At 32.8% G+C, this 27982-nt stretch overlaps 1 protein-coding gene across 4 annotated transcripts in view; it reads left to right on the top strand.

Annotated features, from left to right (window-relative positions):
- Window positions 1-23: 23 nt before the first annotated feature.
- Window positions 24-27982, top strand: part of LOC149803885 (dynein axonemal heavy chain 12-like) — a 147478-nt gene continuing 119519 nt past the window's right edge. For 2 of the 4 annotated variants that reach the window (XM_089953697.1, XM_089953694.1), the window contains exons 1-10: window positions 24-182; window positions 2189-2463; window positions 3248-3338; window positions 4475-4501; window positions 11432-11621; window positions 15132-15207; window positions 17840-17998; window positions 20488-20571; window positions 24646-24757; window positions 26997-27342. In XM_089953697.1, coding sequence (XP_089809823.1) covers window positions 2189-2463; window positions 3248-3338; window positions 4475-4501; window positions 11432-11621; window positions 15132-15207; window positions 17840-17998; window positions 20488-20571; window positions 24646-24757; window positions 26997-27342 — 1360 coding nt within the window. In that variant the 5' untranslated portion in view covers window positions 24-182. Of the gene's footprint in view, window positions 183-2188; window positions 2464-3247; window positions 3339-4066; window positions 4094-4474; window positions 4502-11431; window positions 11622-15131; window positions 15208-17839; window positions 17999-20487; window positions 20572-24645; window positions 24758-26996; window positions 27343-27982 lie in introns of all 4 variants that reach the window. The other 2 variants (XM_089953696.1, XM_089953698.1) reach the window with 2 other exon arrangements.

The raw sequence follows: 27982 nt of genomic DNA on the forward strand, positions 1-27982 counted from the left end.
AAGCAGTTGTTGTAGTGATACACTGCGGTGGAACAGGGACGGCAACAACCGTCCACCGTAATTCGTACAACTTGTTACTGTTAAAATTCAAGAACACATTAACTATTACAATGTAATCTTTACTTGGAGTCTTTGCAAGAACAGAATAACAGTTGAAGCCATCTGTGTTACACAGAGAAGAGGTAAGATTTGTGTTTTCGGAATACAATGTGCCCGGACAAATGAGACTATTCGGATTTCACAAGACAATTTGGACCAGTTTCAAGTTTTTTATTTTTAGGTTTTTTTTTTCTTTCTTGTTTTTTCTTTCTTCAGTATAGACTGGGTATTCATCAGGATTATGTATCTGATATGATTTTTTAAAGCAACTCTTCAGTGTCAGGACCATACATTAGTTTAATTAATACACTGGTAAATTTTATTATTTACAGTATAGTTCCCGATAGTCTTTTATTCACCGTTGAAGAATGTATGGTGCAAATATAGCATTTACACAGGCTATATACAGGACATTTGTTACATCCAGATAATATTAGGTGACGTGTCTTAGAATACTAAACCCATTTTTGTTTCAAAATTTCAGCATCTGTTTATTTACTGTTGTATTCGCACAACTTCCCTACCAATTGTAAAAATGAAACGAATCAAGGATTTAATAAATGCATAAATTAAGTAATGGCATTCATTGATTCAAATTTTTTAACCTGATCATCACCAATGATCGTCAACACTGTTATATTATTGGGGTTTGAATGCAAAGGTAAGCTCCCGATGTAAACAAGCATATTGTTTGCTAATATCCATTTCTGGTTTATTGGATATTCTATTTCAGTAAAAAAACTTTGTTGTCTGTGTTCAATGTTTGCAGTGTCCAGTTATACTATTTCTAAAACAACTTGAACAAACAAATAGGAGGAATTCTTATATACATGCATTCAATGATATGTAACTCCAGAATGTATGGAGTTATTGAGATTATCAAAGATGGTGAACTACATGACATCAGTTGCTTGAAAACAAAGACTGCTCCAAGCAAATATGATGACCATGTTACTAATGAAACTCCTGTTTGATTCAACTCTCTAACAAGTTGACAGTATTTGGACACACACCCCAGCAACAGTCAAGTTAGAACTTATAAATCTATGAATGAAATGACAAAGTTTTTTGTGCTTTTTTTTGTATCCTTGGTGCTTTTTTTAAAAAAAATCTTTAGGGGGTACAGCCAAATGAGATGGTATGAGAATACTTTATATTCAAATGGCTTACTTCTTTTATTACCCCTCCCCCCCCCACACCTACCTAGCACTACTAAAAAGCCTGGGTCTTTCACTGCATGGAATATGGACATGATTCATACAATAAAGGAAAACAGCTCATTACATTAGTAGCAACAGGAGATTGCCATAAAACAGATATATATTCACTTTATGGTTCAACTTTCACTTTAGGAATTGGCCTATGCAAAATTTATAAACTTAAAACAATGCTGTTGGGTATTGTCATTGGCTTTATTTAACAACAGATCAGTGAGGAATCTGGTAAGAATTTATAAATTTAATATATGGGCAAAACTGGGCTATATACCCATTTCTGGCATTTAGTTTACGGATGTCCAACTGTTAAGATGCCTAAAAATTCTCAAATTCATTTATCATAGAGTTTCTTGAAATTAATCTTTGAAGATCTTGAGAATAAGGTTAACATATTATTATAGTAAAAGTCACACAGGTCATATAAGCACATTTACTGATATAAATTTAAAAGCTAATTTTATATTTAAAATTGAATCATAATATAGTTATAACCAAAAGATAATCTCAAGATTTTCTTTCTTGTCATGTATTCAGTCACTGCTGTCGGATTTTCCTTTTTCTATATCTCGAACAGCCACAGAATTAAGTGTTTAAGAGTTAAAATTAATGTTATGGATCTTTTACAAACAGTTTTTTTCTCCAAGTGGAACCATTTTCAAAGGTATAACATGCAGGTTTACCTTGTAACCTTTAACTACTCAGATCTTTTAAAAGAATAAGCAGGATGCTAGAACCCATTTAAACAATGTTGTAGAACTCATTTTAGTTAACCTGTTCAGATATCTTAGTACCCATTGCTCCTGACAATGCACAAAAGAAGATATAAATTTGTGTACATGTTTCAAGTGCACATGCAGATTTGATTATTGCAGATGGCTGATGTAAAAGGAGCCACTAATGGTCATGTGGCTAATGGGGTAGCCAATGTACATGCAACAAATGGCATGAATGGACAGATAAATGACAACAGTAAACAGAATGGAGTAAAACAGAGAACCAAACTGGGTGGTATTGGACCAGATGGATATCCAGTGCTTCCCCCCATAAATGCACCAGGACATTCAAGTAGGGAGGACCCATATGCCAAAAGCAAACTGATGACATTCCGGCTGGCAAACCATAATCAGGCCTTGCTGATGGACATTTTGTAAGTGGTCAAACATTGAAATGTATTATTCCAAATGTTCATTTATAAAGCACTTTTATGGTGGCCAGGGCCAGATTTAGGCATAAGCAAAACAAGATAAGTTTAGGGCCTCATAGTGGGAAGTGGCTTTTCAAAAGTTTGGAATTTTTAAGATTTGTTACTGTTTTATTATAATTTATATTTAAGTAATAATTTAACCCATGATGTTTTGCATAATATGTTCACTATTATTATCAATGCAATATATTTACATTGCAATAATTAGCATAAAATTGCCAAGTTCCATTGTTACACATCCTTATTCTCTGTTAACACTTACCAAAGACGGCCTTTACAGTTTCTGATAGCTTAGGGCCTTACCGTGTCTAAATACAGCCCTGCATTTTTAAATTTGAATGCTTGGACTCATGGAGTGGAATAGAAATTGAAAGAATCTCATAAAATGTAATGTGTTTATATGAGTTACAGAATTATATTTAAACAAAAAGAAACAAAAATTGCTGCAAAAATAAAATGTTATCCAGAATAGATATGTTGTAAGAATATTGTAGAAAGTTGGAATGTTTGTTTTATAACATTTTGAAATTCTTCAGTAAGTAAGTTTACAAATCACTTCAGAGAGATGATAGTAACAGTGTTGAATAATTTAAACCATGTTTGTGGGTACATAGAATTACTGACATTGTCTGTCACTGTTTGATAATTTAAACACTTAGATGTGGATAATCACATATATTATTTTTACAAGAATTATTTTGTTGCATCTATTTTATTGTTTTTATAGGCATAGTGATGCCTTGCGAGCTATTCAAGAAACAAAGTATGCAAATGAAAAGAGTCCATCCACACCCCCAGGGCCAGAATACCCACCAGAAGTGAGTACAATTATTTTTTTAAAATATTATTATTATTATTATTATTATTATTATTATGAAGGATAATAATATAACTTTTTTAATAATCACAAATTGAATAATTGTTAATTTTCATTGTAAGTGACTTATCTGCAGCTGACAATAAAACATATTAAGTATTAATGCAATGATAAATTCTTCAAAAGTAAACTATAGATATTGAGATATTGATTTTTTATAATGCTGAATTTTACCATAGGAAATAATTCAATACATTGATTATCAAATCCCACAATATGAATCTAAATGAATTAATGAAACATTGGAATCATTACAGTCCAACAGTCACTATATGTACTCACTTTTAAGTCAAGTCCAACTCCAGTCTGCATAGGCCCAGATCTGCTATTGCATAATGGGCCAGCAGATATTCATCTTAGCAGTTTGTAAAGCAAACAGCAGAAACCCTGATATCTTGACACATAGTGTGATGGCACGCCAGGGTATGTATTGTTTGCAGTTGGACTTGATATATAAGTGAGCAAATATGATACCAGTTTTATTAAAATATGCATGTAGACAACTCAGCTCAAAAGTTCACAGATATCTTCCTTTCACTTTACTATTAAATCAGTCAAAAGCTGTTCTCACTGTTTTACTTTAATTTTTGAATACAAAGAAGCAGTACCAAAACAATGTTTTGATCTTTGTGCTGAAGATAATATATTTTCTTCTCTATTTGCTGGCAGTCAAGAAATAGAGATGTCTTTACCAGGGTATAAACGTGTTATTGATATGAATGTTGGCCATGTGGCCTGGATTGTTGTACATAATCTCACATATTGATTGCATGTTTTTCAAATATTAACTCTCAATCTATTGTGTTTTTGTGTTTGCTTTGAATCTGGAATTATGCATTAAATGAAAAATGTAATGAGTCAAATTGTGCATAACAAGTAGGTTGAAAAACTTTACTTTTCAAAATGTGTGAATAATATTTTTTTCTTCTCTTTTTCTTTTTTTCCCTTAACCCACCCATACTTTGCCCTATTTCCTGTCTGATCTTTGCATAAACTGCTAAATCCCATTATTACTCCTTCCCTCTTCTCTTTTTACTATATCTCTATCCCATCCAACCCCACCCTCACCCCCTACAGATGATGAGCATAGAGCGACGTATCAGGGTAAGTTTAGATTTGTGGGTAGCAGTGCCTATATAAATATATATACTTATAATCACGTTGTACCCAACACAGTAATGGATCTGGCATAATTATATGTATCAGCTTTGGTTTGGGATAGTTTATGTACTTAAAGCACATATATCGAGATTGAAAAGCATTTTATATTTTTTTTTAAGACTAGATATTTGCTCTTGCATGGCCAGTTCTAGCACATGTAATTTGGATATACTCAGTAGACTAGTTGTAAATGTCTAATGGTTGGAGGTGTTTAATTTGGACTTGCCAGACACCCACATTTTGATCGCGCATGTACCGGTATGTAGTGACCTTTACCATACTAACTACTAACTAACCTTTTGTGCAACAAGAATTAAAAGGGTTCTCATAAAATAATAATGAAGATATACAAGTAAATATTACAATTCATCAATGCACCAGTGATGTTGAACAACTGCTAGATGTCATAACTAGCTGCTGTCATTGCACTATGTGCATAGTTGCATTGCATATGCACTGCATAGCTTTTCTGCACATTTTGTCCCTTTGTTCAGTTTGTTAATTAGTCCAGGCAGTTTGAGTCATTTAGATTAAATTCTGTCAAGTCGATATCTGTTAGCTTTATATACCACTGGGACATGCTTATAAGTTGAGTCCAACTGCCAACAACACAGATCCTGACCTACCATCACATGATGTGCCTGCAGATCAGGGTCCTTGTTCTTATGTTCAACTGATTACTGTTAACAAACTGCATAGATGCAGATAAGCTTGTGCATTATGTGATGGCAGATCTGGATCTGTGCAGTTTGCACTTGGACTTATAAGCAAGTATATATGAAACAATAATTACTGTAGCTAATTGGGCAAATTTTTCAGATTTTCTTTTTGTTTTTGTAATTTTTTTATATCTTATTCAGCTTCATATTTTATCCCATTCAGCTTAATATTTTTGTCCCACTTAGCTTATTACAATTATCCCATTCAGCTTAATATTTTTGCCCCATTCAACTTAATATTTTTATCCCATTCAACTTAATATTGTTATCCCATTCAACTTAATATTTTGTCCCATTCAGCTTGTTATTGTTATCCCATTCAGCTTATCATTGTTATCCCATTCAGCTTAATATTTTTATCCCATTCAGCTTATTATTGTTATCCCATTCAGCTTATCATTGTTATCCCATTCAACTTAATATTTTTATCCCATTCAGCTTATTATTGTTATCCATTCAGCCTATTATTGTTATCCCATTCAGCTTAATATTTTTATCCCATTTAGTTTATTATTGTTATCCATTCAGCTTATTATTGTTATCCATTCAGCTTATTATTGTTGTCCCATTCAACTTAACATTGTTATCTGATTCAACTTAATATTGTCCCATTCAACTTAATATGGTTATCCCATTCAGTTTAATATGGTTATCCCATTCAACTTAATATTGTTATCCCATTCAGCTTATTATTGTTTGGTAGATGGAGGACAAAGACTGTATGTAAATACATCAGTGATCCAGGTATACAATCATGCAGTAGGTTTTTGATACAGTTTATAGTATTTTGTTCAATTCTTGTTGCACAAATCCATAAGATTGCAGTTTTTGGTAACTTGCAATTTAACGCATGAGTGTGATAACCATTAACATGGTGTGTATAGCATGCACGATGTTTGTATGGCTTGCGCACAGTATATTCTGCTTACATGGCAAATGTCCTGAAGTACAAAATTTTTTTATCAACTATTAGCTCATTTAATACACTAGGAAGTTGTGTAATTTGAAGAATAGGGCTTTTATTAATCAAAAATCTTAAAATTATCAAGGCATTACTGTAATATACCATTGCTCATTTTGACATTCTATTGCTTGTTATTGTTCTTGATGTCAAATTTGGCAGATCTGATTTTTAATATTGCCAAAAATGATGACACCCTTTGTGTGGTCACCAAAGAAGTGTGCTGTTAGGTCTAGATGACCTTTTGTGCACAATGAATCTCTACGAAGACTGAATCAGAACAACTCATGATAATGTAGATGCTTTTCAGGCAACATCAGTACCCAGTTGATCCATTTCAAGCACTGCAAAATATTTTAACAAATGACCTTGCCATGTGTTCATGCTGTTTGGAATTTTCATAACAAATTGTCACAGGAAGAGTAATGTATAGAGTTTACACGTTGAAATATATTTTCAGCAGACTCCTGCTTTTATTGGTACATTGAATTAGATATCTCTGCAGTGATAATTTTATAACTATTGTATTTGTGTTGCCGTTATTTATTTCTTAATGTGATGTCAAATTGCAGCCTGATCACAAGGTATTTATTGTTTTCTTCACATGCAGTCAGTATGGGATATTTTTATGATGGTAGAGCTTCTGTTGTCCTGATTAAAGGATGGAACATGATTCTTTGAATAAACATGATTCTCTTTGGTTAAGCTTGTTATTGTTCTTGATGTCAAATTTGCAGATCAGGTTAAGCCACATGCGCTATAAAACTGTTTAGGGAATGTAGTCACTTTGTTGATTGAATTAAACCAAAACTTTGAATAATCATGTTTCAGATAATCGAAGCTGTATTCAGTGATAATATTCCTGAATTACCTCTTTATTATAACTGTTTTTTTCAGTATTAAGTTGCTTTCAAATTGTTTGTTTCGTTAATTTTTTAGTTGATAACTTCCAAAATAATGTCATGATCAGACTTTTAAAATTTTTATCACATTGCAGTTAATAAGTGTCCCATGACAATGTAGACAACAAACAAATTCATACTTCTTCTGCATTAATATTGATAAAAGTGAAAAGAAGTCAATAATACAAGGAGTAATGCTACTCATAATGCAAGGAGTAATGCTACTCATAATACAAGGAGTAATGCTACTCATAATACAAGGAGTAATGCTACTCATAATACAAGGAGTAATGCTACTCATAATGCAAGGAGTAATGCTACTCATAATGCAAGGAGTAATGCTACTCATAATGCAAGGAGTAATGCTACTCATAATACAACGAGTAATGCTACTCATAATGCAAGGAGTAATGCTACTCATAATGCAAGGAGTAATGCTACTCATAATACAAGGAGTAATGCTACACACAATACAAGGAGTAATGCTTCAGTTGGAACACCTCTGGTATCTTCATTATAAAAAAAGTTATTTTTATTTTTCTAAATTTTGACAAACAGAAAATTTGGATTCACCACCTTCAAATTTAATAAATAATGGAATTTGGAAATGTTTCCCCCAGACATGTGTAAAAGTCCAAGTTCTATCAAACCACCTCATCTCATGGTGCACCTTAAGAGCTGACACGCCAGCGGTGTTTATCATTTTGTCATTTGAAAAAATATATTGGATCAACTTTTAAAAAATGCACAGAGACAGTGGCCCCATTTTATAGTAAAATACAAATGGTTACCAGTCATTTATTGTAAGATGTATTTTATTCATACTGGTCATAGACCAGAATAGCTTATGTGAAGGTCAGTTGTCCATCATCTGTCATCCATCTATCTGTTAGAACAAGTTTCTTGCCACTGTTCCTCGTAAATTTTTTACAGGAAACTTGACACAAATAAATTGATCTCATGGTTTACTTGGCCCTAAATGAAAATAGTGCCACCTGGACATCCAGCATAGCTGCCACAGCATCCATTTGAAAATCTTGGATGGAAAGTCATATTGATATGCAGTTCTGACCAGATGACTTCTTATGATGTCTAGTTAGTCCTAAATGAAAACTGTGCTGATCTGATGCATAGTGTGCCAGCCAGATTGGCCATATTGAAAATCACCAGTCCTTCTGAAATGGATTTTAATATCAGCATGGAGTTTTCACTAAAATACTTCTTTTGATGTCTAGTTGGTCCTGAGTGAAAATGGTGCTTCTCTGATATAGAAATGTGGCCACCACAGTGGCCATCTTGAAAATCTTGTGATCACTATTTTTTCTGAAGGCATGGTCACATCAACATGGGGTTTTCACTGGAAGACTTCTTATGATGTCTAGTTGGTCATAAATGAAAATGATGCCAATCTTCCTTCTAATATGACTACCATAATGGCCATCTTGAAAATCTTGTTATCACTACCACTTGTATATAGCAGTTTATATCAACATTGTGGTTCCACCAGAAGACTTTTTATGCTGTCTTTAAGTTGATTCTAAATAGAAATGATGCCAGTCTGATATCAAATATGGCTACCATGGCATCCATCTTGAAAATCCTATTGTTCCTCCAAAATGGAAAGTCATATCAGCATGGGGTTTCTACCAGAAGACTTCTTATGGTGCATTGTTGGTCCTAAATGAAAATGGTGCCAGGTTGACATCTAATATGTTCACCACGGTAGCTAATTTTAAAATTCTTTATCATTGAAGAATATCAAAAAATAGTTTCAGCACGTCACAGATTAAAAGGAAGAAATGGTCCTGGAAATATTTCCAGCCAGTAGAGTGTCAGTCCTTTGAGGAACACTTGTTATAATATAAAAGTACATATTAAAACTTTGGTTCCAAATGGGTGTTTTGTTTGGGTTGGGTGCAGGAGTAGGAGAGAGGAATCCTCGACTTTATTCCATGAGGGATTTGGACTGTTGAGATGGGATCATTCATTTTGATTAAGAATTAAATTTGTGTTTTTAATGGAAGAATGTAATATTTTATCTGGAAGCAAAGGTAAGCAACTGAATTGTCTGAACCTGCTTTCAGATTGACATTTGCCTTATATGCAGGAATTTGTAATATCATTGGATATTCTTTACGGTGAAAAAATATTTTGCCTGGTGCATTTTACCACAGGCCTCTTGAAACTGTGGTAAGAAAATGTCAGAATATCTGAGAAAAATGAAAAAATATAAAATCCTTGAGATATATGACACTGTTATTATTTTATATATCTCCATATAGGTTTTAAAAAAATATTTTCATTTTTCTCTCATATATTGTGATATTTTCTTACTACATTGATTTTATCTTATAGGTTTATCAATGACTGTAATGTATTTATTTCATAATCTTTGCTGTCATTCTTGTTTATTTTATAATTATTCCTGCCATTCATAATTAGTTATTAATTATGATATCATGTCTTATCTAAAATTATGTTTTTTCAAGACTTTGATAAAACCATATAGTTTTTTAATAATTGTCCCTTTTTATCTTGGACATAATTAATGGTTGATATTTACACTTTTAGCTTTCTTTTACAATGCTGAATTGTTGATCAGTATGTTCGAAAATGTTGTGTCATGCAGTTACTTTAAGAACTATAGATGCATGATTACCTGTATAAACTGCTCAACAGCAATGTACATTAACAAGATAAAGTGTTGGTTTTGTTAGTGAATGCCTGTCAAACAATAAGGCACACTAAGAAAATAAAATGAGCAAGCTTTTGTTACCAGATACATCTTTGAGCCAACTTATGTATACATAGCCTCAACAGATCTTTATTTTGTAATTTAAATTCATGAATCATGCTGAAATTGGCAGCAGTTTGAATTTTGTTATTGTCAGACATTTATTGGAACAAAACAATGATAGATATATTGGCACAATGCCATGTCTAGGCCAGTAGGAAAATGTTTCATTTACTATCTATTGAATATTTCCTGGCAGACTATTACACAGATTAATCCCCTCAAGTAGATTTATTGGCATGATCATTGCGTAGAACATATTGATAATATCAATCACCCCACCCCCATGATAAAGAAGAAAATAAGATATTAGCAACAACAAATTATGTGCAGGGCTTAAGTTGTACATGTTTATTACATGTAGATTTATTAACAGAACAGCTATTTGAAAAAGTTGCTGTATGTTTGAATATAAATGTAATTTTCAGTTGTTTTTAAATGAAAAAAGTTAAGAATTAGGTACATTTAGAAACATTTAAATGTGTCATTTGTTACATGTAATGTTACAATGGATGCAAGTACAGAATCCTTTTTATATGAAGCTAGCGTATTTTGGTCAGAAAATCTCAGATTATTAAAATATCCAGGTCCCATAAACCCTTTGAAATATTTTTATCACCTGTTGATATTGGACATAATGACAGACAGGGTATATATTGAATATCAGATCAGCACCATTTTCAATTTAAGACCATCTATACTTCATAAGAAGTCTTTTATGAAAAAACCCTTGTTAATATAATGATCCATTCTATGTCCCCTTTGACACTTATTAAAGTTTAATATTTGCACGTTTCTTTGAACCCCATTTATTCAAACATGTCTTAAAATTTAACTTAAAACATTTGGGTTTTTTCAAAATTGAAGTTGGATATAACTTTTATGAAATCCAGTTGTTAGATTTTTGACTTAATTAGAAGCTGAGACTGAAGATTGTTTGATGAAATTCAGGTCAAGATGTGTATCAGAAATGAAAGAGGATGGCAGTACAAGTTCTGTTAAAAAATGATGTATGGGTCATCCAAGTTTTAACTAATTGATTGTGATTTTGCAATAGCATGTATTGTCTGCCTTACAAAAAATGAGGGAAAATATTAAGGTTTGTACAGTAGAACCTGTCTTGAAAGAGTATCCCATCTGCCAAAAAGATATGGTCTCTCAAGACAGGTGGTCTCTCATAACAGGTCATACCACTATATAATCAATAAATCTGTGCATGGAGAATATGGTCTTTCAAGACTCTTGTTCTCACATAGCAGTGATCTTTCAAGACAGATTTTACTGTATAAAGGCATAGTAAGGGTTTAGTAGTTTGATATTATTATTAAACATTAATAAGTAGTAAGCAATTAGTTATCATCCTGATTACTAATGGTTTGCTGGTCAAAATAATTTTTAAGGATATAGAATTGAAAGTTAGGAAAGAAAAATACCTTTTTGTTATCTTGATGATTCTTTTATGAATATTTGACATTAAATATTACTGTTCCTCTAAAGCTGAACTACCAGTTCATGAAACAGTGTGTGGAAAAGGGACCCATCACCCCCATGCAGAAGGAGTGGTCCACTCACATTGTCCAGATGATTCCACAGAAGCTTCGCTCCACTCCATACCTCAATGAATGCATTCAGGACCTATTCACTGAGATCAAGGAGGATTACATAAACAGCATGAAGAAATCCATGTGTGAGTATTTTTCTTCTTTTTATTAGTTCATCTGTCTTGTGTGATTCATGCACAATTGTTATTTACAACTTTTCAGAAACAACTTTTACCAATTTTCACATTTTGCTGTGAGCATTCTGGCATCAAGGTCTTTAAGTTTTTTCTATTGGATGCTGGTCCATTATCTAATTTGGCATCCATTACTATAAATAGAAAACCTTTAAAGAAATTATCATCCTGTTAAGCTATCTTTGACAAGATTGGAGAGAAAGTATCTGGACATAAAGTGTATTTAGAATTGTACAGTTGATGCCATTTCACCAATAAATATGGCCATTAGTATACATTTTTTAAAATTTAAATGCCTTATTCTCATAATTCCTCAGCAAAATCAGACCATATTTTACAGAAACCATTCTGGCATTTAGGGCTTTCCGATTTAGGCAAATAATGGCAATCCATAATCAAATATTGCTACCATTACTACAGAGAGAAAATCCTTTAAATGAGGGTTTTTTCAGCAAAAAAACCTCACTCAGTTGAATTTGGTCAGAGTTTATAAAAGCATCCTGATATGAAGGGCTTTTAATTTGGTACATATGATGTCAGTCCACCATTAAATACAGCTATGGTTGTTAAATAGAATGACTTTGAATAACTTCTACAAAAAGAAACTGACCCAACTGAAACTTACTCTAAAAACTGCTCAGGAAAATTTAACCAAATTTGGACATTAAATTAATCCCGTAGCTTAATGGCCTGTGAAATTTGTAGAAATGCTGTTGACTGACAAAAATTTATCTACTGTAGAAAAACATTTGCACAACTTTATTTATAAAACTGCTGACAGATTTCGAAATAATGTAAATGAAAGCAGCCAGGTATTGAACACTTTCAGGTTGATACAAAATGATGCTGATCCATTGGCAAATATGGCCAGCATTACTATAAATAGAATAACCTTTGTACAACTGCTCAGAAGAAAGCATTCCTGTGTAAAAGATTTTCACATTTGTACAAAAAATACTAATCTGCCAACAACTGGAATAAACCATATAAATGAACTCTGAATTTCCTTGGCAGAACTAGACCAAATATGACAGAAGGCATTCTGGCATTTAGGACTTAAGTTTTATGCAGATGATGCTGATCTGCCATCAGATATGGCCACTGATATTAAGGATAGAAACCCCTTAAATGATTTCTTTTCACCAGCCACTCATCTGAATATGACTAAAATTTTACAAAAAGCATACTCGCGTGAAGGACTTTTACTTTGTATAAAAGATACCAATGCTCCAACAAACACAATTGCTGATTTTAAAAATTGAAAAACATGTTCTAAAATAAAGACTGACGAGAAACTTTTTAAGAAAATGCTCTGCATAATTTAACCGATTTTGACAGTGTCCTAGCTTAAAGACCTTTCAGATTTGTAGAGATGCTGCTGATCCAACAACAAATATGGCCACCAATACAAAATACTGAGAAGGTTGTCTGCATTATTTGAAAACACTGATTAACAGAATTTGATCAAATTAAACAGAAAGCAGACTGGCATAGAACACTTTCAGGTTGGTACAAATGATGCTGATCTACCATCAAATATGGCCACCATTCATAAAAGGCAAAAAACCTGTAAACAATTCTGAAAAACAGTCCAGCAGAATTTTACCACATTTGACTAAATATGTCCTGGCATCAGGGTCTTTCAGATTTATACAAATGGTACCATTCTGCCAACAAATATAAGAAATAAGGCCACCAGTCCAAAACATAAATAAAGTATTCATATACTTCCTTCTCAGAAATTTCTTAGTGGAATTTAGTCAAATCAGACAGAACACATTTTGGCTTTTAACTGTATGGTCACCATTACTAAAGTTAGGAAGTCCATCCTCTCAAAAACCTCCCAACAATTCATTGTGAAATATGGCTGCTGTTGCTAAAATGTGAAAACCTTTAATGACTTCTTACAAATAAAATACCAAACAGAAATGTCTTTTAAATAGTGGTCTGCAGTATCACACCAATTTTGACAAAAGGCACCCTAGCTTAAATGCCTTTACCAATATTGGTGCATCAGTATCTATGGCCAGCAATACTAAAATTAGAAAAACATTTGCAGATTTATCTAAAAATGAACGCTACAGCATCTAACAAAATTTGACCTACTTTGACAGGAAGCATCTTGGCATGGAGGCCTTTAAATATTGGATGAAATGCAGAGAAATCCTGAAACACTTATTTTCATTATATATATATATATATATATATATATATATATATATATATATATATATATATATATATATATATATTTACAATCAACAGCATTGGATGAAATTTCTGTACACTGAAGGCATATTAGTGACCAAGATTTCTTGCCCGATTCATTTGCATTTTGCTTTGAGACATATGTTAGGTTGCTGAGTGATCTCTGACTCACTTGGGCCTGTTATATTAATGTACCATAAAATGTTTATTGATGATGGGCAAGTTTTATTTCATTTGTTTTTTTGCATATCAAGACACTAATTTATCTGGGGACAGTTGCAGAAGCCACTTATGTGTGTTAGTTTTCTGTTAGATTTTCACATTGATCATTCTGCTTAAATGCTTGAAATAACCAAAATATTTGGCTCCTTATATGACTGGATTACAGTTGTTTTACTGCGTAAGATGATAGAATATGTGATAGTAGAGAAAGTCCATATGATAGAATATGTGATACAAGAGAAAGTCAATACTGGCACATATTAAGTATGCAGACATATTGTTGGTACATGGACATAAAGTCTGAGGTTTCCATGATTGGTTGAATTTTATAAATAGCTGTGTCACATGCATGAAGGTATCCTCTTTAAAATATTCCCTTTAAGTGGTGTGTGTGTCTGTGTGTGCGTGTGTGTGTGTATTTGGTTCTAGTTTATGCATTAGTTTATTTTTTATGTTATCATGTGCTAACACTCTGCAATAGAAACTGTGAGCGACTGATATGATGTCTGTATTACAGTTGTTCAGCTATAGGGCTTTTGAACAGTCTGGGAGATAAGCTTACATGCCTCTTTTGTCTTGTGTTTTGAGGCTATAGAATACTTGAATGTTTGGGTAAACATAATGACCAAAAACACATTTAGTTGGTGTGACATCTATTGATTATCCAAGAGAATAAAACCCAACGTAGTCACCTTTGAATTAAGCTTAATTGGCAACATCTTTATTGATTTTTTTTATATAAGGAAACAATCTGTAAACTAGATTTAGTGACCACTGAATTTCAGGTGTTTATTTAGCAGTATAACTGATAAACAAATCAAAGACAAGTTGATATAATGATATTTGAGAACTTCTATGACTGATGTCCAGTTTCACAGATTATGTGCTACTCAAAACCTTTGATATATCAGACATGTCCAGTAAATACAGTGATTTAAGGATCTCTGATATATTTATGTGTATATGTGTGTATTGTATTCTTTTGAAGAAAATTGTTTTAAAACATGCTCTCTTTTTATCTTATTTTATTAGTGCAACATGTTCTAATACGACCTGATGTTAAAGGTCTTGAGAATGAAGTTGCTGGACCTCCACCAGAAGAACCTGTGTAAGTGCTTGTCAGATGGTTATAAGTAATAAAAGTAAAGCATTTTTATCCTTTTTAAATTAGCTAATGGTATGGGCCTGTCATGCATTGTCTGCTGTGTGTCATCTGTCATGTGTCCATAATAAATGGCTTGTGACCTCTTGTGAAGCCATATTTTTTATCTGATTTTTATCAGGCTTGAGACATGTACGTATATCATTAAGATCTTCTGATGAGTTCAATAATGAACAGAATCTGTGCATACTTATGAGGTGACCTTTCATTGATTGAGCTTGTTACCACTCAAGAAGTCATATTTCTGATCTGACTGTGATCAAACTTGGAATGTAGGCACTTAATCAAGGTTCTGCATGAATTGGATGAGTCAAATCCAGGTATATTAATTTGATGGGTCATGCATCTGACTGTTTGAGCTTGTTACTATGGAATCCATATTTCTAATCCAATTTTGATGCAAAATTTGACTGTATTTCTGGTCTGATTTTGACTAACTTTCATAAAAGAGGTTTAATTTTTCAAGATCTCAGACAAATACAGTTATGAGCTTATTAATGAGGTGACATTGTTTCTGATTGGATGAACTTGTTGACACGCTGGTGAGTCTATTTTTAATCAGATTTTATCACATTTGGTAATTAAGCTCATATCATCACGGTATCCAGTGAGTATTATTATTACCCATTTCTGCCTTTTATCATTGTTTTATATACTTATTTGTGATACAGAAACATACATAAACATACATGACACTATATCTATATATATATATATATATATATATATATATATATATATATATATATATATATATATATATATATATATATATACACATGATTGCATCAGATTGGCCCTGATCTAATTTTCTAATTTTGATAAAATGTGGTAATTTGCTTTTTGTCATGAAGATTTTTGGATGAATTTTGTTATGAGCAAATGAGTATTTATATTAATTATGACTCTGTCTTTGGAAAACACTTTTATTAATCATTAGCAAAATCGTTAAAATCAACATGCTATCAAGTGTGTCAGGTAGTTTACATATTGTTATGTTTTTACAAGACTATATAAGCCTTCTTTTTAAATAGTGAAATGGTCAGCTCACTTGGGCTATTGTTATGTTGTCTATACATATGGATCTTAACTGACGTGAACTGAGGTTCTGTTGTGCAATTTTACATTGAGGTTATGAAGAATTTATTCAAAGTAGATAGTACATTTTGTTTTGTATTGGCCTTTGTATACAAATGAACACACATTTGCAATCTGCCAATGTACAATACAGAGGCAAATTAAGGTCTAAATTGTTAATTATTCTTTTTCTTAATGTCTTATTTACCATTTGTATTCTCTTATAAGTTGAGTTGAACAGCAACAAAATAGGCCTTAATTTGCCATCACATTATGCAATGACAGATCTGGGTCTGTCCTGTTTGCAGTTTGACTTTTTTATGTTTATATCCATTTTCTGTCTATTCATTATCCACTATTTCATGTTTAGGTCAAAACTCCATCACCATTTAAGATATTTCTTTGAAGTTTGGTAAATGTATTACACTGCTGGTGTAGGTGTGCCTTTTACTATTAACAATTCGTCAGTTTCAGCATTTCTTATGTTATTGTTTTATTGGTCATTTATCCATCTGTCCATCTGCCCATCCATTCATTTGTCAGACTTTTCATTTCTGCAACCAGAACCTCCCACTACAGTGATTAAAGGAAGGTGATAACATTTGACATGATTCAGGAGGAGGAATAGTTGGCAATGAATATTTTTTATTTATAATAAAAAACTGATTGGCCCCATATTAAATTGACCACTGGGTTGGGGAAAATCTTCTCAAAGTCACCTTGTAATCAAATAGTTTGAATTATCAGATAAGCTAGGGACAATAAATCTGATAAACCAGAAAATTGAAAATAAATAACACACATAAGACATGTACTCTCTTTAAATACACAATTAAGGTGCACAAACTTATGCATTCAAAGTCTTGGTAAAATTACAATTAAGTTTGTATTGGATTCTTTCATCAGATTATGTCTGTGTTGCTCCCACTCCCAATAGCCTTTGTTTTTGTTTTAAGTCCAGGTAATGGACAAAAAAAATTCTTATTTGCTTTGGGTGACAATTGAGAGGAATCAAAATAATTGAAAACATAGTCAATTTGACCCAATTTATATAGACTGACATCAAAGATTAGTCCCAGTAGAAACACATTTTGGATTAAATGTGTTACTAAAATTACATGTGTTACTAAAATTAAATGTGTTACTAAAATTACATGTGTTACTAAAATCTGAATGATAAAGAATAGTGTAAGTACAAATAAAGATGATTGTTTAATATTTATAACACAGCTTATTTATAATATTTATAACACAGCTTATTTATAATATTTATAACATAACTTTTACAGCTACTACAAAACAATTTGAACTACTTATAAACAGAATTACTGAAGTTAAATGATTGTAAATCTTTTTACTTCAATGAATCCCCTGGATCTGGATGGCAGTTTGGGGGTTGGTGAGGTGGAGTGAAATAAAACATGGATATTTGTAATGGCTTCCAATCTAGTTATTACTAGTATTATTATTATTATTATTATTATTATTATTATTAATGCAGTGGTTTGGACTTCTCTCGACCCTGGCATGATTCTTTTGTCATGGCCAAACAGACGATCCGTGAGAATCTTCATGTCCTGGACCCCTCTCTACAAGTTGTGTTGAACATGTGTCAGCAGACCCTTGGCACCATGATTCTTGTGGACTGCTCCAAATCCAGGTTTGTCAGTTTATAAGTGTGACCCAGGTATGTCTTTGTCATGAGTGAGCATGTGAGTGAGTGAGTGAGTGATTGATCAGTGCATGAAGGGGACAATAATGTTGAGCACCTGGCACCTAATAAAAGTGCTAGGCACCCATCCTATCAGCTGGAGACGAACAACATCTTATTCATTTTGAATAGGCCTAAGGTGGTGATCACAATTTTGAGAGAATTGTAACCTATGAATATTTAGGGCCTTCATGCCTAGTAGGTTATCATTTATGTGTTATTGTGTTGATATATTGAAACACTGGCATGCGGGTTGTGTATCATTGTTTATCATATTTGTCTCATTTGTAGTATTGTATTTTTAAGTATTTGTTCTGTTCTGTATTAGTACTGTTTATTCGTTTTATGCAACACCCAGTTCACATAAGTATGCATCAGTGGGGGAGAAAATGGTCACATGTAAAACATTTTTGACATATTTGCCAAAATCGATGCTTAGCAGTCAAGAGCATTTGACCAATTGTTGCCTCTTCCATATTATATGGAGGGGTATACAGTTGCAGTGCTACTCATTTCTGCCAGTGTATTCCATGTGTAACAAATGTAGTTAAGGTGATGGGTTTCAAAATCAGTTCAGTATGAAATGTAAGAAATAGATAAATTTTCAACTTTTTCTACCTTTTTAAACCATAATATTTTAACGGGAAAACAATTATGTTCTCTTTGCATATTTATAGTTTCCAAAAATGCTTCACTAGGCTGACATCAAATTTGGAAACTTAATGAGACATGTGGAAGAGTTAGACAATAAGAAAATTCAATACAAGATAAATTTCATACATATTGTGACCAGTTCAATGTTGTGTGATAAAGTCATTGTTGGCAACAAAGAAAGGAGAAGAAGATAAATGTTAAGCACAAATATTAAATTTTTACCAGTTTGAAAAACACTGTCAATTCAGACAGAAATGGCTACTAACATTAAATTATCCACTCACCAGTGAGGCTGGAAGAGGATATAATATATGGCCCATTTCTTTGTGTTTTTTCGTCAATCATTCATTTGTTACCCTCTCAATATTTTTGGTTACTCACTCAGTATTTAATACCCTATTTCACCTACACATATTAAAATTGGTATGTGGATGCATCTTGGATAGAGTAACTCAGCTTTACCCAAACTAGGCCACTGTTAAGTGATTTTTGTTGTTGTCAGCTTTTCATTACATCCTCAACATATCTGACTCTGTTTCAAATATGTGTATGCTGATGAAATATGGTATGTAGATTGTCTTGACTAAAGTAATTTAACCCTATAAAGCTAGGTCAGTGTGACCTAATTTTGCATGTCTCAGTGACATTTATATTTCGGCTGTTCATTACACACTAAACATCTTGAGCCATGTTTCACCTACACTGATGAAAATTAATAGGAAGATGACAGATTAACTAAAGTAGCTCAGTCATTTCAAAAAAGGTCAGCGTGACCTAATTTGTATGCTTGAGTGACTTTGTGATTTTCAGCTTTTTGTTCATTACACCTTAATATCTTGGACCCTGCATCTCCTACATTCATGAAAATTGGTATTTAGTGGGGATACATCTTGATTAAAGTAATTCAGACATACCAAAGATAGGTCAGTGTGACCTGATTTTCATGTTTGAGTGATTTCTGTTTTAAGCTGTTCATTCAATACACCATCATTATCTTTGACCATATTTCATCTACACTTATGAAAATTGTTACGTAGATAGATCTTGATGAAAGTGATTCAGTCACACCAAAACTAGATCATTGTGACCTGATTTTTTATACTTGAGCAACTTTTATAGCTTAATCTGTTTGTACAGAATAGTTATCTTTTATTATATTTCACTCACACTAATGAGTGACTTTTGTATTGTCAGCTTTCCATTTGTTACTTATTCAACATCTTGGTGCTATTTTGCCAATACTCATGAAAATTGGTATCAAGGAAAGTTACTTCATCAAATTAAAATGAGTCAGTGTAACCCATTTTTTACACTTGAGTGACTCTTGAATGTTCAGAAGTTTGATCCTTACATCTTCAGAGTCTTTTTCACCCAAAATTGTGAAGCATGTTATGTGGATGCATCTTAATGAGGTCAGTGTGACCATATATTCATACCTGAGTGACATGTCTGTTGTTAGCTATCTTTTCATTACATTATTAATATCTTGGACCTTATTTAACCTTCACTTAAGGAAATTGCATCATGGATGCATATCAAGATGAGTACTCCTACCATATCAAAACCAGGGTATTGTGACATGGTTTTCACTTTTTAGTGACTTTTGTGTTTTTAGCTTTCTGTTTGTTACATCCTATATATCTAGGATCCTATTTTCATCTTCACACTGGTATTTTCTGTGTTCCAGTATGTATATTGCTGGGTTTCTAAATGTGCTCCTATTCAAAAGGGGATTTTGTTTCACAAGAAATACTTTATTTATTTCAATTTTTGACTATTCACAGATCCCAGGGTCCAATGGAATTTGAATCACTCAAGAACAATGTCATTCTGGATCTGGAGAAAGCAGAGGACAAACTCATGCACAGGTACTTGTACTGTTTGTTATTAAGCTTATGCGTAGGTGTACATGTCCTATCAGTTATTGAGCTCATGCACAGTTACATGTCCTGTCTATTATTAAGCTTATGCATTAGTACATGTCCTGTCTGTTATTAAGCTTATGCATTGGTACATGTCCTGTCTCTTATTAAGCTTATGCATTGGTACATGTAATGTCTGTTATTAAGCTTATGGATTGGTACATGTCCTGTCAGTTATTAAGTTTATGCATTGGTACATGTCCTGTCTGTTATTAAGTTTATGCATTGATACATGTCCTGTCTGTTATTAAGCTCATGCATTGGTACATGTCCTGTCTGTTATTAAACTTATGCATTGGTACATGTCCTGTCTGTTATTAAGCTTATGCATTGGTACATGTCCTGTCTATTATTAAGCTTATGGATTGGTACATGTCCTGTCTGTTATTAAGCTTATGGATTGGTACATGTCCTGTCTGTTATTAAGCTTATGCATTGGTACATGTCCTGTCTGTTATTAAGCTAATGCATTGGTACATGTCCTGTCTGTTATTAAGCTTATGCATTGGCACATGTCCTGTCTGTTATTAAGCTTTTGCATTGGTACATGTCCTGTCTGTTATTAAGCTCATGCATTGGCACATGTACTGTCTGTTATTAAGCTCATGCATTGGTACATGTCCTGTCTGTTATTAAGCTTATGCATTGGTACATGTCCTGTCTGTTATTGAGCTTATGCATTGGTACATGTCCTGTCTGTTATTAAGCTTATGCATTGGCACATGTCCTGTCTGTTATTAAACTTATGCATTGGTACATGTCCTGTCTCTTATTAAGCTCATGCATTGGTACATGTCCTGTCTGTTATTAAGCTTATGCATTGGTACATGTCCTGTCTCTCATTAAGCTTATGCATTGGTACATGTCCTGTCTGTTATTAGGCTTATGCATTGGTACATGTCCTGTCTGTTATTAAGCTCATGCATTGGTACATGTCCTGTCTGTTATTAAGCTTATGCATTGGTACATGTCCTGTCTGTTATTAAGCTTATGGATTGGTACATGTCCTGTCTGTTATTAAGCTTATGCATTGGTACATGTCCTGTCTGTTATTAAGCTGATGGATTGGTACTTGTCCTGTCTGTTATTAAGCTCATGCATTGGTATATGTACTGTCTGTTATTAAGCTTATGTATTGGTACATGTCCTGTCTGTTATTAAGCTTATGGATTGGTACATGTCCTGTCTGTTATTAAGCTTATGCATTGGTACATGTCCTGTCTGTTATTAAGCTCATACACTGATACATATCCTGGCTGTTATTAAGCTCAAGAATTTGCACATGTACTGTCTGTTATTAAGCTCATGCATTGGTACATGTCCTGTCTGTTATTAAGCTTATGCATTGGTACATGTCCTGTCTGTTATTGAGCTTATGCATTGGTACATGTCCTGTCTGTTATTAAGCTTATGCATTGGTACATGTCCTGTCTGTTATTAAGCTGATGGATTGGTACTTGTCCTGTCTGTTATTAAGCTCATGCATTGGTATATGTACTGTCTGTTATTAAGCTTATGTATTGGTACATGTCCTGTCTGTTATTAAGCTTATGGATTGGTACATGTCCTGTCTGTTATTAAGCTTATGCATTGGTACATGTCCTGTCTGTTATTAAGCTCATACACTGATACATATCCTGGCTGTTATTAAGCTCAAGAATTTGCCTTTCATTCTTCTAAGTACTTATTTGAAAGCTGTTTTCTAATACTTTGTGTTAGTAGACAATACATTTACACTTATATTTTGACATTGTATCCTATATGTAAGTTTGTGAAAATGATTCCCTATTTCTATGAAGCTATGTGTAACATCAGTATGAAATAAGTACCGTCTAATAGATGGAAATTTTACTGATTGCATTCCCAGCTAGAACCTTAGAAGAATTTGAAACGTTTTCATAGGATAAAGCCTGCATTAGAGTACAGATAAAGAATATAAAAACACCATATGAAATAACAAAAAATATCTTGAAATAGTTATTTATGTAGACTTTAATAAATAAATCAGCCCTTACAGTTGGCATAATAGCTAAACATAGCTAAGGACACAACACAGCAAAGACCCAATACCAGGCACTTCTTAGGACTGTGTAGGAAACAGTCAGTACCATATATGAAAGGTTTACATATATATCGTTTCCTTTTAATAAAAAATAAATATATATATATATATATATATATATATATATATATATATATATATATATATATATATATATATATATATATATATATATAATGTATGCTGTATCATTGATATACCACAATATGTATAAATTTTTCATTAAAAGGAAACGAGTCTTGCTGAGCTTCCTTTTAATGAAAAATTTATACGAATGGAAGATACAGCGTAGTACTATACACATATATTTATATCATACACAAATACACATACTATTATTTTTTAACTATTAGTTGGATTTTAAATGCAGTTAAGATTGACTTCCAGCAACTGTGTATTAATGGAATGAATGGACTCTGCACAACTCTTTTCAGTGTGTCCTCCACAAAATGTAGTTCTTTACAATTTACAAGTAATAGCAATCTCCGTTGCAAATGATATGTTGCTTATTTTATTTTCTGAACTTCTATTTTCATTCATATTGATGAAATAAATATAATACACGCTTATGATTTAAACATGAAAGATGGTTGAAGTGGAGTGAAGAAAGTTGAACACTACAAACACAGCATAGTTAAGTACTTGAACAGTGAACACACAGCATATTCAGAATTGTGGGAAATATCAACTAAGTGAAATGAGGAACCAGAAGGAGGTTATTCAATGACATACAGTTGATCAAAATCACTATCATGATTTAATTAATGTAACTACGAAACATACAGTTGTTTCTATCCTCCATTTCTGTCTTTCCTCTTTCTGTTGGTTTGTGTGACTAAATTTTGTCATCATTCATATATCCAGAGACATCATCACATGTCACAGGCAAATCTGCCATGCTCGTTTTTTTCAGGGATGTTTGCTAGTATCCTTCTATGATTGTCCAGAGACCAGAAAGATGGGGGGGGGGGGTAAAATCATGCTGACAGGGAGATGTGGTGGTTGGGTTAGGGAGACTTACCATGAAGTAATTTATTCATAGCCCATCCCTATGTTTATTGTTTGATTAGTCTGCTGACTTACCAACTAACTCAGTGAGAGAGAAAGCCTTATAGCTGCATTCTGATATTTTAATATTAAATAATCAGTTTTCAGACCCTTACTAATAGGTTTTGTAAAATAGGAAGAAGGAAATAAAAACAAAGTATTAAATATATTACATTATGTCGTCCTCCTAACCCAAAATGTATCATATTGTCTTGACAGGCTATTGCAACTTTGTATCATTAGCATGGTGTACACTGTATTATAATCCCATAGAATGTGCACACCAAACCATTACAAAGTCCCAGGTTCTTGTAGTTTACTTGGTGGAAGTTCAGTTTTGTTTTGTTTTTCTCTCTCAGTCCACAGACTTTCTCATAATTTCTCTTATGATCAAGAGAGAGAGAGAAACAGAGACAGAAAGAGAGATCGTAGGGAAAGCACAGAGGATTTTGATGAAATTGTGCCCCATCTTTAATTCATTTATAAGATGGATTTTTAATATTTTTATTGTCATTTGATTACATCACTAATGATTAATCAGTGGAAATTCATCACAGATTTAGAGAATATAGAAGCAATGGCCTGCTGTTGAAACATAACCTAATGTTGAGACAATATTTATATATGCATAATAATGTGCCATGGATCACAATTTGATATAACAATAGTATTGGTATATATGAAATTACTTTATACCAACACTTTAAAAGTCATGTTATTTTTACTGTATGTTATATATATATATATATATATATATATATATATATATATATATATATATATATATATATATATATATATATATATATATATATATATATATATATATATATATATATATATATATGTATGTATGTGTGTGTGTGTGTGTGTGTGTTATAATCTTCCTAACTATTAATATTTCATTTTAGTTGGTATCCAGGAGTGATCAATGTGTTTGCAGAGAAGAAAGATTTTGCAAATATCAAAGCAGATAAAATGGACAGCTTTTACAGTTGTGTCACCACATTTGTCTCTAATCAGGTAAGGTGAGAGTTATTGAGATCTGAATTTCTTCTAGCTTGTTTAATTTTCATGTACACCCACCTTTTATCAGAAGATGATAATGCTTCAAACCTACCTGTTCTGCAGCTACTAAATTGTAGTCTGCCTCTGGTCCATTGTGAATCATACCCTACCTCCTGTGTTCAAAAGTATTTACCTGGCACAGTTACAGTCTATCTGAGGATTATTTAATTCCTTCAGAGCTTACAAATTTTAAATCAAACTATGTTCCTTCGGTGCAAACTTTTGTAATTTGGAAGAAAAAGGTCATCAACAGCAAGTATAATGTTAGTGAAATGCTATTTTTAGTAGATGGAGCACCCTAATGTACATGAAGTGTATGTTTGTCATGTGGATGTATGCACTTATAAAAAGTCTGTACATCTATACTGTATACTGTGTGTAAGATACCACTTGTAAAAAGTCTGTACATCTGTACTGTATACAGTGTGCAAGATACCACTTGTAAAACATCTGTACATCTATACTGTATACAGTGTGCAAGATACCACTTGTAAAAAGTCTGTACATCTGTACTGTATACAGTGTGCAAGATACCAACCACTATAACCAGTAAATTAAAATGAAGTTTATGAAACTACAGTAAACAAATTTTGTGAATCATAAAAATGTAATATAAGTGTAGCATAGACTTTATCATTGTTTTATAATTATTTGCCACACACTCCAAAGTAATAAGGTTTGAATAAAATTTGCTTTATATTTTTGTAAATTCATATAGGTATTTTAGGCTATATGAGTTTTGTACCTGTCAGTTTCGATTGTGTGAAACTCACTGTTTGTGTATCTGATTTCCAAAATTAGAGTATTCACAACTTATAATTTCGTATAGTTCGTGATCTTGCTGTGAACTCCATGACAATGAGTAGCATACCAAGATTTATAGTTCACTGATGTGATATCTAGGAAGATAACTGCAATGTACCACCAATGATGACATTTTGACCGCACTGAAATGTGTTTGACAATTATGTCATCACTAGTTGGAAATAGTTGTTGCAATACTGGATCAGCAATTAGTCTTTGCAATAAAAATTCCTCATAAAGAAAAGAAGTTGTGATACAATCAAAGTTGAGTTTATTTTTAATGTAAGTTGTCTAGAGTGGTATGTAGTGTAAAGTGGTATGTAGTGTAGAGTGGTATGTAGTCTAAAGTGGTATGTAGTCTAGAGTGGTATGTAGTCTAGAGTGGAATGTAGTGTAGAGTGGTATGTAGTGTAGAGTGGTATGTAGTCTAGAATGGTATGTAGTGTAGAGTGGTATGTAGTGTAGAGTGGAATGTAGTGTAGAGTGGTATGTAGTCTAGAGTGGAATGTGGTTTACAGTCATATGTAGACTTGAAAGGTAAGTAGTCTAGAGTGATCTCATAGAGCAAAACTAAAGTGTTCTTGTTTCCTACTGCAGATGTTAGCATTTCAAAGTTATGCAGTTTCTCAGGTTTGAAAATGTTTGTTTAAGTTTTGAAAATATCAGATAATAATAGGACTTTAACATATTTTAAAAACTCGGGTATGACTATATTTCCACAGGAAGGAGAGTGTATTGTTATCAATATCCATCTGTTCAGTAATTGAGTGCTATGGTATCTCAGTTGGTAGAACATTGGACTCAGGATCCAAGGGGTGTGGGTTCAATAACTACCCTGGCAAGCCTGGGTCAGCTGCCTTGGTGTGTCCTTGGGAATGGCACTTTGCTCTTATTTCCTTGGCATGATATGGCCATCAAAACCAACAAAAGACAACCCATTTATCCTGTGAGTCTCTCCATTAGTTTTTGCTCAGTAGGTTTTGAAGGACTTGATGGATTTAAACCAAATTTGCTGTGAGAGTTTATGTTGACAAGACCTTTGTTAAGTTTGATTTTAAATACTCACACAAAATTTGAGTTGTGACCTATGTTGACTGTCTCATGTGGACACATTTATCATTGTTATTCTTCTAAGTTACAGTATTCTGTTTTTTATTTTCCTACATATAGTTTTAAAAATTGTATGTATTTCTTTAATAAGAACTGCCTTCGTTATAGATTAGGAATAAGTAAATTATTTCATATTATTACTAAAAAAATTCAGTTTCAGTTAAAACTGTAATTGGTTACATAAGATTCACTACAAGTTGGTTCCATTGTGTGTCAGTACAGAAAAAAGTACCTACATTCCTAATTATAAATAACTGCTTTTTTCCGTGTTGAATTCCAGTTGAAAGATCTGTTGGTACGGACTATCGATGCATACGTGGATCTCTTTGACCCAGAGAATAAGCAGACCCTACCATTGCTCAAGATGGAATTGACATTTGATGACAAGAAGATGCAGTTTTATCCACCCAAGGAAGATCTGGAAGACACTGTTCTCTTCATTGTCAAACAGATCTGCAAGTCCATGCAGCAGGTCCCAACAGTCCAGTCCTGGCTAGCAGGGGGCAGTACTGTCAACCACACAGATGCTCGGGTGGCAGATCACATTTTGAAAGCTGCAAATGATAAACTGAAGGAAGCAGTAAAGAGGAACTTTGAAGCACCACAGAAACATCTACAGTCATTCAGTATGTCATGGATTTTTTAATTGCAATTTGAAAAACTTGTACTTTCATATAGCATTTACACTTCAAAACTTGTACTTTCATATAGCATTTACACTTCAAAACTTGTACGTTCATATAGCATTACACTTCAAAACTTGTACTTTCATATAGCATTTACACTTCAAAACTTGTACGTTCATATAGCATTACACTTCAAAACTTGTACTTTCATATAGCATTTACACTTCAAAACTTGTACATTCATATAGCATTACACTTCAAAACTTGTCATTTCATATAGCATTTACACTTCAAAACTTGTACTTTCATATAGCAATTACACTTCAAAACTTGTACTTTCATACAGCATTTACACTTCAGATGTTCCTGATCTAAATAATACCTTCCACATGAAGCAAAACTTTAATTTGCATAGATTAAGTGGTCACTGTTGATGTGCAAAAGTGACTGTTTAAGGAAGAAACCATTGTTTGGTTAGGAAACGTGTGCACATTGATCATGGGAAGCATGTGAACATTACATACAGGAAATATATATATATATATGTCCCTTGTTTTAATGTGACTAATTATAATGCAATTCTGGATTTAACATGGTCTGGCTATAGACTGCTTAACCAGAATCATACCAATGTATAGCA

Source organism: Sinohyriopsis cumingii, chromosome 3 (assembly GCF_028554795.1).
Source record: "Sinohyriopsis cumingii isolate HCF-2022 chromosome 3, ASM2855479v2, whole genome shotgun sequence".
Taxonomy (NCBI): Eukaryota; Metazoa; Mollusca; class Bivalvia; order Unionida; family Unionidae; genus Sinohyriopsis; species Sinohyriopsis cumingii.